This window comes from Somniosus microcephalus, chromosome 8 (genome assembly GCF_052327205.1).
Source record: "Somniosus microcephalus isolate GS21.2 chromosome 8, FLI_Smic_1.0, whole genome shotgun sequence".
Classification (NCBI taxonomy): domain Eukaryota; kingdom Metazoa; phylum Chordata; class Chondrichthyes; order Squaliformes; family Somniosidae; genus Somniosus; species Somniosus microcephalus.
The window spans coordinates 37,573,331-37,588,664 of NC_140994.1; the positions used below are offsets into that span (position 1 = coordinate 37,573,331).

General features: G+C 46.4%; 1 protein-coding gene across 10 annotated transcripts in view; it reads right to left on the reverse strand.

Annotated features, from left to right (window-relative positions):
• The window catches only part of ate1 (arginyltransferase 1), a 322,895-nt gene that overhangs the window by 254,124 nt on the left and 53,437 nt on the right, over nt 1–15,334 (reverse strand). For 6 of the 10 annotated variants that reach the window (XR_015079213.1, XM_085994567.1, XM_085994574.1 and 3 more), the window contains exons 7-8: nt 12,991–13,119; nt 11,155–11,283 (exon numbers count right to left, since the gene is read on the reverse strand). Coding sequence is in view for 9 of the 10 variants with exons in the window: in XM_085994567.1 (XP_085850693.1) it covers nt 11,155–11,283; nt 12,991–13,119 (258 nt within the window). In the remaining variant the exon portion in view is untranslated. The remainder of the gene's footprint in view (nt 1–11,154; nt 11,284–12,990; nt 13,120–15,334) is intronic. The other 4 variants (XM_085994572.1, XM_085994570.1, XM_085994571.1 and 1 more) reach the window with 2 other exon arrangements.

Below are 15,334 nucleotides of genomic sequence, written 5' to 3' on the forward strand. Positions count from 1 at the left end.
ACCGATACAGTCATCAATGTACCAGAAAGAGAGGTGGGGGAGGGGACCAGAGTGCGACTGGAGAAAAGAACGTTCCACATATTCCACAAAGACAGGTATAGCTAGGGCCCATGCGGGTTCCCATATTTGGAGGAAGTGAGTGGAGTCAAAGGAGAAGTTGTTCAATGTGAGAACAAGTTCAGCCAGGTGGAGGAGGGTGGTGGTGGATGAGGACTGGTTGGGCCTCTGTTCAAGGAAGAAGCAAAGATTTAGCACAAGTTATGCTTCAGTTCTATATTAGGTTTTATTTTGGGTTCATTTTGGTGTTGGCAGGAGTTGTTAATGTACATGCTAAATATCAGCATGGTCTGGATCAATGATGATGTTCAGACATGGGGATCAATCACTGTAACTTCAACACTACAGGTGGAGAGAGAAATAACCTGCCATAAAGGGCTGAGAAGTTATATATCCAGCATATATTAAGAGAATAATGGATAAAAAGAAGTGATTTTACAAGGCAGTAATCTTAACAACTATGACAGTGAAGGTAAATTGGGAACAATTACATCTGCTATTTGGTAACTAAAGAGCAAATATTTAAGATCATAACCAAAAGAACAAAGGGGGATATAGGAGAATAATTATTTTTCATTTACGCTGAGGGTTGTTAGGATATGGAATATACTACCAGAAACAGTGGTAGAAGCAGAATTAATCATAGCCTTTAAAAGGGAAGTGGATCAATATTTGCAAAATAAAAATTTGAAGGGTATCATGTAAAGGCAGGGGAATTTGAGCTAAGTGAATCACTCTTTCAGAGAGCTGGCACAGGTGCAATGGGATGAATGACCTTCTCCTGTCCTGTTAAATTCCATAATTATAATGTAATCTAAATTTTGGGTGAATGTTTGTTGATGAGGGACGTCAGTGTTAGAGAATCGAGCGCAAAAGCATGTGAGCAACAAGCACCATCAGGATATGCACTGAAGAGGATGAACGGACAGTAAAGTTCCCTTTACTCTGACCCAATCTCAGAAGGGGCAAGCTATTACTTTAGCATGAATTTTTAATTTCCCGCATAATTTTTACGGCATTTCTGATCAAGAATACCAAATTGTACTGAACTGTCAAGTGTAAACTCAATCCTGCAAGCAGCTGACTTGAGACTAAAACTCATTTAACTTCAGCTGCTTACAGGCAGCAAGGAGAGAAGACATTGGGGGAAAACTTCAGTATTGACCATTTTGGGGCGCTAACTTCAGCGCCTGGCGCTAATTAGCGCCGGCAACCGTGAAATTCAGTTTTAGCACCCAAAGAGGGACGTGGAGCGCTAAATCAAGCACTCCACTTCCTTCTTAGGGTGCACGGGGCGGAGACTTCAGCAGCGCTGCACACTGGGCCTGCAGCGCTGCCACGTTCAAAGGCTCTTTCTCTCCAATAAAGGGAATGGCCATCACTGCAGGCTCTGCCATTTAAAAAGTACCTACCTGGACCACCAAGGCAGCCGTGATCCCGCGCGATCAGCCTGGCACCCAAGCAGAGTGCCGGGCTGACTGAATGCGGGCAGGAACCCGCAAAAAAAACGGTAACAGGAAAGGTAAGATTTTTTTACTACCTCAGCCACCTCGCCTTTAATCATTGTCCCCAAAGCGGCCGGCCGTCCGATGCACGCCTCCTGCAGCTGTCGTTGTTTTCAACCGGCGCTGCTGCAGGAAGCGGAAGTCAATTTCGGGTCCGGGACGCTACTGGGGCAATGCACACAGCGATGATATCACGATTTCCGGGCGAAGCAGATTGGATACAATGCCTGGGGAGCGCTAATGGGAGACGCAAAGGCACCCAATTTCACCCCCTTTGGATTCAAAACTTCGTGCCAGAGGTTCAAGACAGTTTGCTAACCCACCCTGCTCACCAACTCTCCAAGGTCAATGACTTGGTCTTCTGAACCTTGGATAAAGTATAGTCCTGACATCACTCCCTTCCTTTTTAAAGAATTAATAATATATGGTGTATTCATGATCGTGGTTTTCCTCCCTTTGGGGTCTCCCTTTGCTGGCAGCAGGCATCACGTACACCAATAACCAACGCATGCTTCACTGCTTGGAAATAATAGTGTGTAAAAGAACTACAATTAATTTGACAGGTCATGACTAACAAATTTGAGATTCTTTAAAGATGTAACATAATTCGTGGAAGCAATGGATGTTATAGACCTGTGCTGAAAGTCAAAGCTCTTGGAATATATGAAGAAGCAGCATATTAGTTAACATAGTGCCCAAATAATGGGAAAATTGTAATGATCAATAGTAAAAGTTCTCATTGGACAGCTGTGAACAGCAGAGTAGATCAGTTCTGAATCCTGTTAATTGAAAAGAAAATTCCTTTGATGATTATTAAACATAAAGGCCTAGAAATTCGGTGGCGCCCTGTTTGGGCAAGCGCCCGCCGGAAATTCAGTTTGAACGCCCCAAACAGAAGCGCGGCGCTACTCGAGGCGCCCCACATCCGTCTTGGGGCGCTGCAACTGAAGTTCGCAGCACAACGTGCCGCAGCGCCACACGCTGCGGCACGGCACGCTGCGGTACTGCAGGCCTTCCGCCCCTTCTTAAAAGGGAGGGGCCTGCTGCAGCGCGATCTAAGATTGCGAGTGCCTGCAAAAGAGCCCGGCACCGAGGAGAAGTGCCGGGCTCTTGGGAGACAGCCGGCACAACGCGGGGGGAGGGGGAGGGGGGGCCCTCAGGAGGCTGGGAACGGCTGCGCGAAGAGATGCTGGCAGGCGGCCAGCAAAAAAAATGGCCGCCCCGCACCTCAGCGCCTCTACCGCCGCAGGTAGGCCCCCCTGAACCGGTCGCAAATTGCGACCGGCGTTACAGCAGGGGGCGCTGCCAAATTTCGCGATCGGGGCGGTAGCGGGGCGCTGCGCACACCGATGACGTCATCGGTGGCGGCGCAGCGCTAACGGCTAGCGCCGCCATTAGCGCCCCGCTAAATTTCGCGGGAGGCGTGGCCAGTGGCGCTAAACCCACTAAGTGCCCTCTTTGGGCGCTAACTGGTGGCGCAGCCCACCGAATTTCTAGGCCAAAATGTTTACATTTTCAGATACCACCAGGCTGTGGAAAAACAGGATGCTTGAAGGAAGGGATGAAATTCAGTTGTTTCTCAGACACTTAGCAACTAGGCAAAATAATTTAGCACTGAAAAATTCAAGGAAATGCAAATTGCTATGAAAATAGAAAATAAGATACTGTAGGAGTCTGTGCACTCCTAACAAAAACACTGAACTAAACTGGTAGTTAACAAACTTAGTTTAATGCACTAAAAGTATTACAAAACAAAAACGCAGGAGAAACTCCAAACAGGTCTGTCCACTAGCTCACTCCACGAGGACTAACTGGAAATGCCCTCCAACCCTGACGTCATCACGTTTCCCACCGTTCGGAATGTCACGTGACCCACGTGATGACGTCATCGATCCCGCGCTGTTTAAACAGGGCGAACATTAAAAGGTAACAATAATGAATAAAGACAATTGTACAAGTTACTGTGAGAGTCTCTTTAGTGACTTTGCCACATACGCCCCCCCAGAATTGTCTTTAATGAGGAAAGTCAATCGCCGAGGAGGTCGGACAAGCCTGTTTGACCGACTCCTAAATTCCTGGAGAGGAAAACGCTGAGCAGGTGGCGAGCTGGCAGGTAGCACGGTGCGGTTAGGCGTAGCGGCGGCCGGCCCCGGCGCGGAGGCTGCGCCAGTTCGACCGGCTGTTCGAGGTCCAGGTGCGCAGGTTTGAGGCGAACAGAGATGTGATCAGGCTTGTCCCCGGTCTGTAGAACCTGGAACGGACCTTCATAAGGAGGTGCGAGCGGGGTACGATGGCCGTCTTGGCGCACAAAGACGAACTTGGCCTTTAACAGCTCCCCAGGGATGTTGGAAGAAGGCAAGCCGTGCTGCGAGGTCGGAACTGGCGGAAACACTGATGGGCCTCTCGCTGACTGGGTGCAGACCACGGCTGCATAGGGGACGGCAGGAACTCGCCCGGAACTCGAAGTGGCTGACCGTAAACCATTTCCACAGCCGACGACTGTAGATCCTCCTTCGGCGCCGTGCGCAGTCCTAGCATCACCCACGGCAGTTTATCGACCCATGCTGCACCCAGAAGGCTGGCCCTGAGCGACGCCTTCAATGAACGGTGGAACCGCTCGCACAAGCCGTTCGCTTGCGGGTGATAAGCCGTAGTGCGGTGTAGTTTAGTGCCCAATACTGAGGCCACCTCATTCCATAGTTGCGACGAAAATTGCGGCCCGCGATCCGACGAAATATCCGCAGGGACACCAAACCGGGCTACCCACGATGAAATGAAGGCTCACGCGACATCCGCAGAGGTGGTGGACGTCAGGGGAACCGCCTCCGGCCACCTCGTGGTGCGATCCACCATTGTCAGAAGGTGCATAAAACCACGGGACGGTGGAAGCGGGCCCACTAGGTCAACGTGAATGTGGTCGAAACGCCGCTCCGGTACCTCGAAGGTGGCCAGAGGGGCCCTGACATACCGTTGCACCTTGGCCCGTTGACAAACCACACAAGTGTTCGCCCAGTTGCGGCCGTCTTTGCGTATTCCTCTCCATACGAATTTGGAGACTAGCAGCTTCTGTGACGCCCGCACTCCAGGATGCGACAGCCCGTGTATGGCATCGAAAACGCCTCGGCGCCAGGTGGACGGCACAATCGGACGGGGTGCACCCAACGAAACGTCGCAGAGTAGAGTGGTACCTGCCGCATGGAATGGTACATCTCTCGGCTGGAGGCTGGCGGGGACAAAACGAAAGGCCTGAGTCTCCGGGTCAGCAGCCTGGTTGGCTGCCATTCTTGCGAAGTCAATGCCTAATTGGACGGCAGCGCGGGAGAGGCAATCAGCGACGACGTTGTCCTTACCGGCCACGTGCCTGACGTCGGTGGTGAACTCGGAGATGTAAGTCAGCTGCCGTTGTTGCCGAGCCGACCACGGTTCAGCTGTCTTGGCCATCGCGAACGTCAACGGTTTGTGGACAACAAACGCAGTGAAGCGGCGCCCTTCGAGTAGGAATCGGAAGTGGCGGATGGCCAAAAACAAAGCTAACAGCTCCCTGTCGAAAGTACTGTATCGACGTTCGTGCCGTTGCAGCTGGCGGCTAAAAAATGCCAGAGGCCGTCATGTGCCATCGACCCATTGCTCCTGGATGGCCCCCACAGCGTAATCCGACGCGTCCGTCATGAGGGCGATGATAGCTCCTGGCAGGGGATGTGCCAACATCGTTGCGTTCACGAGCGCGGTCTTCGTATCCTCGAAGGCGCGACCCATTTCTTGCGACCAAACCACGGACTCCTTTCCCGCCTTGCCTCTGAGGGCCTCGTAAAGCGGCCGCATGAGCTGTGCGGCCCTGGGGACGAACCGGTGGTAAAAATTAACCATCCCCAGGAACTCCTGTAAGGCTTTCACGGATTGCGGCTTCGGGAATGCCGTGATCGCCTCCACCTTAGCTCGAAGCGGCGTTGCCCCTGCGGAAGTTATGCGGTGGCCGAGAAAATCGAGCTGCGCCAGGCCGAAACGGCATTTGTCCGGGTTCACAATGAGGCCATGCTGCTGAAGCCGTCGAAAAAGGACACAGAGATGCTGGAGGTGTTCATCCTTTGTGGTGCTAGCTATCAGAATGTCATCCAAGTAGACGAACAAAAGAACAGAGGTCCCGCAGAACCGAGTCCATAAGGCGCTGGAACGCCTGCGCCGCATTTTTAAGCCCGAAGGGCATGCCGAGGAATTCAAAAAGTCCAAAAGGGGTGAAGACAGCCGTCTTTTGGACATCCTGGGGATGCACTGGGACCCGATAGTACCCACGGACGAGGTCGACCTTTGAGAACATTGACTTCCCCGCCAAATGCGCAGAGAAATCTTGTATGTGGGGGATGGGGTAACGGTCGGGCGTCGTTATCTCATTGAGGCGGCGATAGTCGCCACAGGGCCGCCATCCCCCGCTGGGCTTTGGGACGATGTGGAGCGGTGAAGACCAGGGACTACTGGACCGGCGAATAATCCCCAGCTTCTCCATCGCGGCGAACTCTGCCTTCGCCGCCGCGAGCTTGCTGGGCTCCAAACGCCGCGCCCTGGCGTAGACGGGAGAGCCGGTTGTCGAAATATGATGCTCCACCCGATGCTTGGCGGTCGAAGCTGAAAAGGTGGGCTGTGTCAGCTCGGGGAAGTCCCCGAGAAGGCGGGAGAAGTCGTCGGGAGGTGGCCGCGCGCAGGAGACAGAGTGCAGCGCAGCCGTGCTGCGCGCACCTGAAATACCGTCGAGCTTGGCGGCGTGAACGAGGCGTCGATTTTTCACATCCACCAACAGGCCGTTGGCGCCTAAAAAGTCGGCGCCCAAAAGGGCCTGCGAAATTTGAGCATTGACGAAATCCCAGGTAAAGCGCTGGCCACCGAAACAGACTTGCACCCGTCGTTTCCTGCAAGTGCGGATCGTACCCCCGTTGGCAGCTTGGAGGGGGGGACCCCGTCTGCCGGACCGAAGGTCGAGAACCGAGGCGGGAAGTATGCTGCACTGTGCCCCCGTCACACAAAAACCGACGGCCCGTGATGGAGTCGGTTAAATACATGCGATTCCCGGAGTCGCCGATCGCCATCGTGGCTGCGGGGGACGCACCGGACCCGGTGTTCTTGACTCGCGGCGGTCTGGGCACGAAACCACACGGTGGTCGGCAGCAGCAGGCCTTCGGGCCGAAATGAGTGTGGTAGTAACAGTAACCGGCCGTCGGAGGCGCCGGGGCCGGGCCCCTCGGGGCGGGGCGTTGCGCGATGGCGCAGTATTGCTGCCGGACCGCGTAAATTTTATCCGCCTCTTCGGCGAGCACGATGCAGTCCCCGGTGTCCGATCTGGCGAGGGCTGCCTGGACGTGTTCGGGCAGCTGCGTAAGGAACAGCTCGCGGAACAGGAAACATGGGGGTTCGGACCCCAGGAGCGTTAGCACGTGGCTCATTAGTTCCGAGGGTTTGGAGTCACCTAACCCTGGTAGTGTCAGTAAGCGGCGAGCGCGTGCCACCCTGGTAAGGCCAAATACCTGCAGCAGCCGAGTCTTGATGGCTACATGCTTGTCAGCATTTGGGGGGTTCTCCAGAAGGCTGATGATCCTCGACGCCTTCGAGCTATCGAGGGCGGAGACCACGTACAAATATCGGGTCTGGTCCTGCACGATGTTGCGGAGTTCAAATTGCGCCTCGGCCTTCACAAACCAGGAGGCCGCCTGTTGTTCCCAGAATTGGGGGAGCTTCAAGGCCACAGCGTTGGCATCCATCACTGGCCTGCGTTCCGTGTCCACCGCGAAAAATGATCGCGAGGATTCGGGGTCACCAATGTAGGAGTCTGTGCACTCCTAACAAAAACACTGCGAACTAAACTGGTAGTTAACAAACTTAGTTTAATGCACTGAAAGTATTACAAAACAAAAACGCAGGAGAAACTCCAAACAGGTCTGTCCACTAGCTCGCTCTACAAGGACTAACTGGAAACGCCCTCCAACCCTGACGTCATGACGTCATGGCATTTCCTGCTGTTGGGAACGTCACGTGACCCACGTGATGACGTCATCGCATCAGATCGCGACTTTATCGATCCCGCGCTGTTTAAACAGGGCGAACATTAAAAGGTAACAATAATGATTAAAGACAATTGTACAAGTTACTGTGAGAGTCTCTTTGGTGGCTTTGCCACAATACTGCAATTTGAAGGCTGTATCACAATGAGTCAGGAAAAAAGATTTAGGGCTTAACAGAACATTGAAATCACAAAAATGATTACAAAGTCAAATACAAAATAGTCCAATTTGTATTCATGAACTAAACATTAATCTTCCAATGAGCACCTGGGACATAAAATGAACTTTACATAATTGTGTAAAAAAAGTGAATGCGTAAGTTGCAATTTTGGCATTTAGAAGGAATGAGTGCATAATCTGTTTCTTTTAAGATAAATCATCATGCCCCTCATTTTCTGAATTACATAAAATAAGACTCTATGCTTACTGTCCCCTCTGATGGAAGACTCTGATTCGCCCTGACAGTTGGCATACTGGAGAAATTATTGCCTTAACTCATGAAAATATATTGAATGCTTAAAATGAATCTTGATTAACTTTTATTGCTTTGTACAGATATCTATATGCTGCAAAGTTTGAAGTGAAACATAAAAGGGTGCATTATTTCCAGTTTTAAAAAGGAACATTAACTCATGGGGGTGATTTTGCCAGCCCTGGGGAGGCAGGTATGGAGGCGGGACTGCTGGGAAAATGGCAGAATCTGGGAGCGGGTACCGAACCTGCTCACAACCCACCTCCGTGCCATCTTCCCAGGAGGCGGGTCCCCGACTCGTGCAGGGAGCCGCCTCCTCGAGGCGGGAAGGGGATTAGTGTCAATTAACTGTTTGTTAACAGGTAGCTAATAGGCAGTTTTTGGGATACTCCCTATTTTGAGCCCTAAAGTGCGGGCTTCCCGATGGCTCCGAACCTCGCCAGGGTCAGCGAGGCGAGCCGTGGGTCTGCGGGGGTCGGAGGGGCCGAGATGTCCGGTGTGCAGGCGAGTGATGGGTGCATGTGTTCAGAGGTAAGTGTGTGACGTGAGTCTCAAGTGTTTTAAAAGCTTTACGATTGCAAAATACTGCAGATGCTGGAAATCCAAAATAACAACAGAAAATGCTGGAAAAACTCAGCAGGCCAGGCAACATTCGTGAAGAGAAATTAGAGTCAACGTTTCGGGTCTTGATAAAGGGTTTTGACCCGAAATGTCGACTCTAATTTCTCTCCACAGATGTTGCCTGGCCTGCTGAGTTTTTCCAGCATTTTCTGTTGTTTTTAAAAGCTTTACTTACCTTTGCTTCTTCCTCCAGGCTTCAACCCTTCAGGTCTCGGGAGTCCCTCATCTCACCGGCAGAGAAAGCAGAATGGCCGCTGCATTCTCAAAGCTTTCTGCTCAGGGGAGATCTCTAAATGAGCCTGTGACCCAGGACTCAACTCAGAGGACAGATTGTCAGTGTTTGACAGCTTCACAGAGCTCTCAAATGTTGACAATTCATCCGTCAAAAGCTTTTGACAGGTGAAACGTCACTCGCTGACATCACCAGTAACCGGCTTTCCCTTAATTGACCTGCTAATCCCGCTGGGCGGGCTTAACAAGTTCAATCAAGGGAAAATAGCGTGGGTTGGCCAGACATCGATGGAGGCGGGACTGAAACCCGACAAGTAGCAGTCCCGCCTCCATCACGTCCCCATTGGCAAAATCACCCCCATAGCATTATAACATGAAAGGTCCTTTCATTTTATACTGTCGATAACAAAATCCATGGGTGAGCCCAACACAGGAGGGAGAAATTACCATGCCCTTGTGGCCTGCTTAGGATATTTGGATTGGAGGAGCGGGGGGGGCGGCGGTGGGGAGTAGGACTATTGTATGATAGAAAATAAGTTGGGGTTTTTCTGTAAAAGAAAAATGGAGTATTCTGACCAAAGGTAGTCCAAAAAAAACATTTTTGCTTTTATATGGCAGTAAATAAATATAGGCCTAGAAATTGGGTTTTGGCTTAGCCAGGGCTTTAGCGCCGGAAGTTAGTGCCGGCGCTAAGTCCCCCTGCGCGCGCCAAAAATTCAGTAGCGCCGCGCCCAAACGGCTGCCGGCGCTACTGAAGGGTCTTAGCGCCTGGAAAAGGGCGCTAACTGCCGTTTAGCGCCGCAATTCCGGCGCTGCGGCACCCGATGCGGTGCGGCAGGCTGGGGAAGTGCAGGCCTCCTCCTTCCGTTAAGGAGGAGCTGCCTGCACCCGGCCGCGGCCCGCGCAAATCTGTTTAAAAATGAGCCCTGCACCTCGGACAAGTGCCGGGCTTGCATCTGTTCCGGGGGGGGGGGGGGGGGGGGGGGGGAGAAGTCCGGGGAGGGAGCTGCGGGCAGGCGGCCGGCCGCCGCGGGGCCTTTAATGCGCCGGCGCAAACACATGTTGGACTCTGTTGCCAGAGTCTTAGTTGCGGCTGCCACGGGCGAGGCGGCCGCAACTGAATTTCGGCGCTGGGGCCCGTCGGCATGGCAACCGGGACGCTGCGCACACCGATGACGTCATCGGTGCCGGCGCAGCGCTACCGGTGCAACGCCGCTTTAGGGCCCCAGGGAATTTTTCAACTGGCCATAACTCTAGCGCTAATCCCTCTAGCGCCTCAAAAGCGGCGCTAAGGCTAGTGAATTTCTAGGCCATAATGTTTTAATAGTGTATCTCCATAAAGAAAAATGTAAATTGCCCACATCTCCCAAAATGCATAATAGACCTGGTTGTTATCGCATAAAAGCATCTCTCCGACAGTATTTATCTGATTACTCTAATAACAAGGAACCTTCAAAGTGATGTGTGTATCAGAGGATGTAATTTGTTACTGCTGCAGTTAGCAGCTACGACATTTGGTTTCTGAGCTTGAAAACAGAAATAGAAGTTGGGGAGATTTCAAATATAACTAGCTTTCAATGTCTATTAGAAGTATATAGTCACTGTATCAAGTAGAAATGCTTCAGCCATTTATGTAACTCTGATATTAAAAACAAGACTTGGCATAAATACAAATTCCAAGCAAGTCTAACATTCCACTGCATCAGAAAATTATTTAAGTGGTAAATGATAGAGGCAAGCGATCAGTCACCATGGTAACAAGAGCTCCGGATGTGGCTTTTCCTAATAATGTAACCTTCATCATGTGTTTCAGAAGAGTGCCAATTGAGAAACATTTTCTTATTTACAGAGGCTGTGTATGTAGATATAGATAGAGATAGAGATAGATATGACCACAATAGAGAGCGATATGACCACAAGACGAGATAGATATGACCACAATATTCTACTTCCTTCATTTTTCTTTCCAAAGCAGGACCATTGTGCTCGCCATCATGCCCTGCTTACCAAATATTTCATAAGCGGCAAAGGCCTAGCACTCTCTTCATGATGACTGACATACAGATTTAAACAATATGGTGAACAGAACGCTTTTCTTTAAATAGTAATTTGATGCAGCTGAATCGGCTTTGTAACAAAGCAATAGTTTTTCCAAGCAGTGCTATTTAAATGAGTACACTTTAATTAGAGCCAGTAAAATAACAAATGTGAAGGGGTTTACCTCTGATTCACTACATTCATCAGGTGAATCCTGGTGTACAGCCATCTGATACTTGGCATACAAAGTTGACGATTGGTTAAAGGATTCAGTGAAATCTGGATCGTCGGAGGAAACTGGCACTAGTTTCACCTTCAGAGTAGGCGATCCATGTAAATTTGCAAAATAAGTAAATAATTGAAAACACTTTTACACTGGAAAGCTGAAGTAAACTTGAAGATTTACCATATAGTTTTACCACTGAAGGTAAGAGTAGTGCAGGTTCTCCTCCATATCCAGTTCAAAAGCCTATTTAAAATTATCCAATTTATTCCTACAACCAAAGGTCAAATTAATCTGAACAAATTTATAAGAACTAATAAATTTGGTTTTTTTCTTTTCCATGCCTAGCTTCTTGCAATAAACAACATTTTAACTTGCACTTGATTTGCAGGCTTCACCTCTGGCACAGGCCAGGTTTCCAGGCTGCTAACAAACCCATATGTTTGCACTTTAAAATTGGCTCCAAGTCAAGTTGCTAGGTGGGGCACTGTAATCTGCTTGGCTTTTCCCTTGGTCTACATAGTCTGTGTGCTTGTGCGCAAGTAATTGCTCGTTGACAAAGCGGCAAAACTAACTTGAACAAGAGATCATAATGAGGCGTACTTTTGCCGATTCAAAAACATCATTAGTTCCATTGCGTATTTTAGGGCATATTTTCACCGCACGTTTAACATCAGTATACAATGGTTTCTGGTCTGACTCTGGAGGGAAGCTATGTGAGGAGATTCCCTTTATGACAGTTTTAAATTAATCATGCCTCATCACCAACTCCCCAACAAGGAAATAAGTCTTTCCCTATTCACCCCATCTAAAACCTTCATAATTTAAAAAAAGAACTCCATAAATCTCTTCTTAGCCTTTTCTATGCCGGTGGAAATATTTTGTTTCCCATCCCTGGCATCATGCCAGTGAATCTACACTGTACAATATACATGGCTTTAATGTCCTTTCTACCATGGGGGCGCCCAGATCTGCACATAGTACTCTAACTGTGGCTTACACAATGTTCTGTACATGTCTCCAGGTTGATACCCCCCTGGAGTGTATATACAGTGTGGGGTCAATTTAATTTACAAAGTGCTCAGTGGGTCTTTTTTGATGTTAATTTAAATCTTTAGAATGTGTGAATTCTCCCTCTATGCTCCCAAAGCAATTAAATTGGTGGTTGAGATCTGTGCATGCATATAACCACACATGTGCAGAGCTCCTCCCCAGGACAGAGTTTCAGCTTGAGCCTGGCGTTATTTTACATCAAAATAGATAACTCCAACTCCATATCGCTAAACTAGTACTATAATCGATAATCCAATCTGAGAGAACAAAATGACATATCTCCATTTTTAAAATTGCTTTAGCCATTGCTTGGATTAGATCACAAAACTTTTTTATTTTTTATATAAAGTGTACAACTAAAAATGCATGTGAAGACTAAAGATTTTCATGTTCAATTTTGACTATTTCTGAAATCGGAAAATAATTTTTTTCTATGAATCCTTGAAGTGAATCTAACAGTTCATCAAACTTCACTCATGTGGACGAGGACAAGGTATCAGAGATTATCCAAAAAAAGTTATAATTTAAGGTATAATATATATGTATTACCTTCTTTTCAAAGTATTCATTCTCACTGATTTAGTGTTTTTATTTAGTATTCCCTTAACCATTTATATATTATAAAGGGACAGAAACCATTAAATAAATATCAATATTTATTTTCATGAATCTAAGTGAGAATTCTTTCACTGGGCTGGTTGCTTTACCTCTAAATTTTATGAATTATGTGCATCTCATTCTGACCTGCTGTTCAGTTGCTTTATCAGGGGGCTGCTTGTGGATGGCCATCTGGTATCGTTTATAGACCTGGTAAGACTCCTGAAAAGTTGCTTTGAACTGGGAGTTTGGTGGAGATGACCTCACTAGCCTCACCTTCAGGAGGCAAGAAGAAAAGCAATTTATTAAAGTAAGGATTGTGAATAGCTACAGAACCATTTATTCATTCAAATTTCTAAGACTTAAGGAAAGAAAAAGACCTTTGTTACAGAAATATTAGTTTCAGCAAGATTACAAAGTGTACTGTATTATGCATTTAACTCTGTAGTTACCATAAAATAATTATAATACATGTAAATTATATAACGTTTTCAAAGACTACTGTAAAAATAAAGATCAATTGTTGTGCCCTTTGATGAATTGCATTATATTATTCAGTTGTGTAATCTAACTTTTTCAGAATGCCATTGTAACATGCTCCACGTGGCATGGCTGTACAATGGTAGGAGTTGTTGAGCTTATCCCTTCAATTCAATATAATTTTTCTATATATTTACTTATTATGGAAAATAGCTCAATCATTTGAAGCCTCATAGCTTCCACACATTTTATTAATTACATATACATACATACACACAAACACACACACACAATACAGTTATACACAGATAAATAATCAGTTAATAACATTGCATATTGTAAAAATTGTTGGAAAAATCTGTTAAAAAATAAACTATTTCCACTGAAAAATTCAAGTCAATGCCACAGTTCACAGAAGTGATTTTTTTTTAAATGTCTATTTAAATACTTAGATTTTAATGTTACCTGCCCAAAATTATATGCTGACTTCTTTGTAAACTAAATTTCATTTTAAATCAACAGCTTTCTCAACAAAAATAATTTTACAATAATGGCAAGATTTTTGTTTACTTCCTCATCATTTTTTTTGTTAGTTTATCTGCAACAGTTTTAGAAAATATGCTCCAATATTTACCAACTTATTGATCCAACAACTTCTACAGAAAATGTTCTTAGCCATTGTCATGCCCTCAGATCAGGCAGGTTTCATTTTCACCATACCACATATTACTCATCTCTACAATTACACTTCATTTTTTTTAGAAACTGAAAAAGGCCACTGTCTCTATTAGCTTTGATGTTATATTAGTAAGGGAAATTAAGTAAGTCAATATTTTGAGAACAATATTAATTTCCAACTCAAAAGATTTCATTACTTTTCAAAAAAAAAGTGTAGTATTTGGATAGATTTAAATTTCTAAAAAACTAACATGGGCACGTACAGGAATTTCAAACTCTGTCTACATTTGGCTAAAATAAGTAGGTGTTGGTTTATTTTATTCACTTTTTACATGTCAACAAAACAATTAGAAACGGCCAAAGACTGCTTTCTTGGAATGTTCTTACTTTCCCAAAAAGGTGGCAATATTTGGAAAGATTTAAATGTGGGAAAAAGGGTAACCTTGAAAACAAACAAACCAATTAATTTTTTTTTTTAAATCAGCACTATTGCATTAGGTCTTACATGATATCAGCATGATTGGTTACAGAATACCTGAGAGCAACCATCCTCTCAGTCACCAAATGATGGATGGTGTCAGCAAATTGAAGAAGGGGAGAAAATATAGAGTGAGCTAAATAAAGGCAGCTGTTAATTAAAGCCCACAAAAGGCAGTACGTTAGAGCTTCAACACTTTGGTGCCATGAAGTGGTAAAACATGAATATATAAGACATAAATTTGTCATCTCAGCTATACCATCCAGGGGTGCTTAGAACAAAAGCCACGTCATTCCTTGTAAAGAGTGAAACTCTCAAACAATTTAATCAATTTTTTCGGTCAAATGCAGTCCAGAATTGACAGGAACCATGTTGTTTCTGCTCACCGGCTTAGCAACATGAACCACATAACACATGAAGCTACTAATTATCTCAAAACAAAAACTGTAACATGGAGAATCATAAAACTGCTCATTTTTAAATCCGAGTCAGAATCATCAACATTTCTGTCAAAAGGTTCACAAAAAGTCATTAAATAATTTCTCCAATAATGCATCAAAACCAATACATTAAAATTCCACAACAAATCAAAAGGGACAGGTGCGCTTGGCCTATGACTTTTTATTTGTTTCCAAAAATCTTGTTTAAAAAAATGCAATTCTAAATGTAGAAGTGTAATTGTTGATGTACAGTTATCCACAACTACGCAGTTAGTTGATCTTATTTAGAAAACACATAAAATTAAGATTTGGAAGAAATAAACAGTATGCAAGGAACCATTAAGCAATACGGCAACGCACAAGCCATCTGTTCTTCCTTAATATTCCTGTCAACTTTTATTAATATCTTTTGCTT